Consider the following 5,000-nt stretch of genomic DNA (forward strand, 5'->3'; position numbering starts at 1 on the left):
CCGGACGACAATGGTTGATTACCGGCAAAATTGTTGCTATTGTTAACATAGCAGACGATGATGTTCATGGAACAATGGTAGCTTTGGAAAGCAAAGGTGGAAGACCTCGCAAACCAGAGCCCTTGAAAGTTATATAAAGATCTACTTAAGGAACTTCAATGCACGACCAGTGGAGATTCACTCCAATACTCAATGCTCAACGACAGTGAGCTCGCCGAAGTCATATTTCAGGAAGTGATTTTGGCGGTGCCTTGTGTCTTGTCAAGTTTTGATGCCTGTGGATTTGTATGTTTATTTTGTATTCTCGCATGTAAGTTTAGTCGGGATGCAGTTCGAATATTCTAGTAACAACAAAAAATCAAGTTCCACGTCTGCTTCTTCAATTATTTGTAAAGAAACAAATCCACATCCCCTCATTTTCGTCCAGGGAATGGAAGTTCGTACGATATTCGCACACGCTTTCCGCGGATTTCCGTTTCGTCGCAACGCATGGTGAATTAGCCGTGCTAAAAAGCCTTCCTTTCACTTAGCTTTGCACGATGACTTTTATGAGCAGTAACACTAATTGTATTTTTCTTCGCCCGCCGTTTTCATGTTGAGCATCTTGTACCTCGGATTTTACAATCTGCAAAGATAATTTATCCATCGCATCGGTGAACTCAGGGTTGGAATAACGAATATTCATGGCAGTCATTTTGATTTCACAAAAAATAATATCTGACCTGCTAATCGCCCTTTCTCGCAGTCGGAGACTGAATTACTAAGGGTGCAGCTCAACGAGGTCGGACCGAAGGAACTGTGCTGCCGACTAGGCGCTCGGCTCGCCACATTGCGTGTGTACAAGTTGCTGTAGTCATGCTTTCATGATGTGACGGAATTTTTTGTCTTCATGTTATGGCTTGCGGCGGTCTTAGTGGTTTTCGAGATGCTTTTCGATTATAGCAAATAATGAAGAAATTATTAACGACAAAAGATTTTCTTGTTTTGTACGAGTCGTTTTCTTCCAAGCCTATCTTTCCATATCGGGAATTTGAGACACTTGATGCAAATGCATAGCGATACCGAGTGCAAAACCCGAGTTGCGTTTTGCTAAAAAAGATTTGAAAATCCCTCGTAAAATAAACTGTCAACAAGGGACCGTTTGTGACGAAAAGAAAGGTCTCTATATTTTACTGAAGAGGGTAGCATACCACTGTCAATAAACTGACATGGTGCCCTATATTGGGATCCAACTGAACTGTGGTTAATTTTTAATGAGACCAATGACTATATTTATACCCACCACCACCATCGTCCTCCGTTCTGATACCAGCCCTTCTTGCAAAAAGATCAGCCACATAATTATGCTTTGGCTGTGCACCTGTCAGGAATTGCTTTTGGTTCATTGATGGAACTGTGTCCACCGTATTGCACGACCACAGCATAATCAAAGGGTCATTTACAATGGCCATAAACGGCTGCATGGCATAAAGTTTCACAGTATTGTCCTCCCCAATGGTTTGATCGCTGACGTGAGTGGTCCATTTGAGGAAAAACATGAAACATCCCTAATTATCTTTACAATCAACTGTACCCCACAGCAGAGAATGTCCCAAAGTTCTACGGGCTACCCAAGATTAACAAGAAAGACGTACCGCTACGGCCAATAGTTTCGAGCATTGGTAGCGTGATGTATGATACTGCCAAGTTCCTTGCTAAGATTATGAAACCTCTTGTTGGCCTCAACAGTCATCACATCGTCAACAGTGAAGACTTTGTCAACAAGATTGCAGAACTTGAAGTACCCCCTGGACAGAAACTCGTTTCATACGATGTTTCCTCACTGTTTACCAGCATTCCGATCAATGAAGCCATTCCAGTTGTCAGAGCCAAACTGGAAAGTGACCAGAGCTTACCGGATAGATGCCCGTTAGACATCGCCCAATTATCTGTTCTACTAGAGATGTGCCTCTCGAGCACATACTTCACATTCCAGGGTGAATTCTACAAACAAAAGAAAGGAGCCGCCATGGGGTCTCCAATTTCCCCTGTAGTGGCCAATCTCTACATGGAACAGTTCGAGAGCAGAGCTCTGGACACCGCCCCCACCCCTCCAACTATGTGGTATCGATATGTGGATGACACGATGGCCAAGATTCACGAAAACGCCGTCGATTCCTTCTCAGAACATCTAAACTCCATTGACCAACATATCCAGTTCACTTCGGAACAAGAAAAGGATGGCAGGATTCCTTTCCTTGATACCTGTGTGAGTATTAACCAAGATGGTTCTACCAAGATCTCCGTGTACCGCAAACCTACGCACACGGACCAGTACCTAAACTTCCAATCAAACCATCATCTACAACACAAAAGAGCTGTGGTTAACACCCTGATGTTGAGAGCTCAGACCTTGGTTACGGAAAACGATGACAGAACTAGAGAAACACAGCACGTCAAGCAAGCTCTAAAAATGAATAACTATCCAGAATGGATGCTAACAATACCACATCCAAAATCTACAACAGAGGATACCGAAGAGCCTCAAAACGAGAAGAAAATCTATGCATCAACGCCATACATCAAAGGAATCTCGGAACGCCTGCAAAGAGCTTTCAAGTCACATGAGGTTACACTTATTCATAAACCCGTCAATTCTCTAAGATCACAATTGGTACGTGTCAAGGACACAACTGTCAATCTCAAGAAATGCGGTACTGTGTACCAGATCCATTGTGAGAAGTGTAAGAAGGAGTACGTTGGCGAAACGGCCCGCTCTCTGGAAATCAGGGTAAAAGAACACCAATCAAGAAGTTCATCAGCTATTCACGAGCATTGTCGCCTGGAGGGCCACTCGGTGAACCCAAATAAGACAAAAGTACTATCAACCGAAGTTAACAACTTCAAACGCAGGATAAAAGAAGCTATTCAAATTAAACTTACGAAACCGGCGTTAAACAGAGACAATGGTTACGAATTAGCAGCCATCTATGACACAATTCTAACCCCCAAGAGGCGTTAAAAAACCTTTTTAAAATTCATCTTTTTAACATTCACATCATTGACTGATGAAGTCCGGTTGAAAACGGACGAAATATTTCATAAGTTTTAACTTTTAGCTCCGAGTTTGTAAAACTTTTTTAACTTTTATTATGACAGTACAATTCTAAATGTGACTGGGTTGCTAAATGATCTGCGTGTAGCCTTGTGCCTTTCTGAAGACCCTGCCTTTAATTCCTTTGGGGGTTCACTTACAATGCCCCTACAGAAATGTTCATCTCAGCCTTGAACAAATTGCCTACAAGGCGATGAGCCAGGTAAGGGTTTCAGTAAGGTGGTTGTTTGGGAGTATTGCAAATCAGTTCAAGTCTATAGATTTCAAGAGTCAATTGAAGATCGGTTTAAGTTCAATGGGAAAGATTTATGTTGTGTGCCCCCTCCTGCAAAATGCCCACACTTGTCTTTATGGGAACCCTGTGTCAGAGAAGTTTGAATTACAACCTCCCTCTTTACAGGAATGTTTTTGGTAAGCATTTTAACGTTGCCAACCATGCTGTCTTCAGCACACAACTTTTGAGGTCACTAACAAAATAAATATTATATTATGGACCGCCGGCTCTGCGAGCGGGCAAGGTGAAATGAACAATGTGTTGTTTGGCTAGCTGAGTTAAAACTATGGCCCATCTTTTCCACTCGAGCTGTTGTAACGCTGTCACTTGACCTTTAATTACTTTGTAAAACTCTTGTTTGTTAAGTTGAAATGAAGAACTTTTGCTTTAACCAGATAGTGTTTCAGAGACTTGTCCTTCCGATAAGCAACCATTGACAAATTTGGGAATATGTGTGCGAGACAGTGGTTGCCCGAGATAGGTGTAAGTGCTTCAATAAGACTTTTTAAGATTCGGTGTAGCAGGATTACCAGTCAGTTTTATTCCCGCATAAAAATAGCTTTCAGTTTTCTTTTGAAAGCCCCCAGAGAGTTACGTTATCTAGGATCCTGAGGAGGAGAGTCCGGTAAAGTGGCGCCACCATAAGGGAAGCTACACGTATGCTTTAAGGTCTCCGTTTTATGCTAAAACAATATAAGTTCCTTAATTGATTCTCTGAAACCGTAATCAGTACTGGACGTACAAAACATATTGCAAGGATTCATTGGAGTGAGATCATGTAAAGACTTGCACTGTAGACCATGACACCCTAAAGGTGATGTAACAGTTGAGTGGTTAATTTGTTGTTAACAAATGTACGTGTATGTTTCAAACAAAAATAATTAACCCCTCATACACCAGAAGGAATGCAAATTCATATTCTGAAAGGATACTGAACCCTTCATCATTTGACTGGCTCATAATTATTATTATTCACTATTTTCTCAAATCCCATACTGCACCTCTTCTCCCCCCTCCCCCCCCCCCAAAAAAAAAAAAAAATTTTTGCATAATCATTGTTTGAAATTTCTCTTGGGACGAGATTCCAGGGAATTTCAAGTCCAATTCCCAAGGGCTGTACCTCACGTATTCTTGGTTCAATTTAGTATTGCATAACATGGAATTTCCAAGAATTTAAAGGTTCTTAGTTTCTGGCTTTTTTCATAGAGAGGAAAGCTCGGAAATTCCAAGGAATTTTGAACTAGAGCAGCCTGCGGCTTAATATGTGTGCGGCTTAATATGTGATGAATGTAACGATTCCTGTGAAATAAACTTACTCCGGCAAAATTAGGTGTTGAATTAACAAAATTCAGTCTTTTGGAAAATTGTGCGGGTTCATTTTCTGGTAACCAAAAAGTGCAGTGGAGTTTAAACCTGAAAGGGTAAATTTTGCAGCCTTACTATGTAGCCATCCTTAGAGTTGCCATGATTGCTTAAAGTTTTGTCGCGAAAGAAGACTAAAAGGAGATGTCAATTTATGCTTGTCTATTTTCCATCCATTCAGAAGAAGATTTGCTAAAGATGCTGTTGACTTTATGACCAACTTTGATTTTTACGGAAGAGGAAAGAGGAAAAGAATCTCGAGCGCCCCAA

General features: G+C 41.3%; 1 protein-coding gene across 1 annotated transcript in view; it reads left to right on the forward strand.

Annotated features, from left to right (window-relative positions):
• LOC137997390 (coiled-coil domain-containing protein 172-like) overlaps positions 1-5,000 on the forward strand; it is a 60,707-nt gene that overhangs the window by 48,911 nt on the left and 6,796 nt on the right. Inside the window, exon 4 of the mRNA XM_068843352.1 lies at positions 4,912-5,000. This exon is cut by the window's right edge and continues 7 nt beyond it. Within this exon, the coding sequence (XP_068699453.1) occupies positions 4,912-5,000 (89 nt within the window). The remainder of the gene's footprint in view (positions 1-4,911) is intronic.

This window comes from Montipora foliosa, chromosome 3 (genome assembly GCF_036669935.1).
Source record: "Montipora foliosa isolate CH-2021 chromosome 3, ASM3666993v2, whole genome shotgun sequence".
In the NCBI taxonomy this organism is placed as follows: domain Eukaryota; kingdom Metazoa; phylum Cnidaria; class Anthozoa; order Scleractinia; family Acroporidae; genus Montipora; species Montipora foliosa.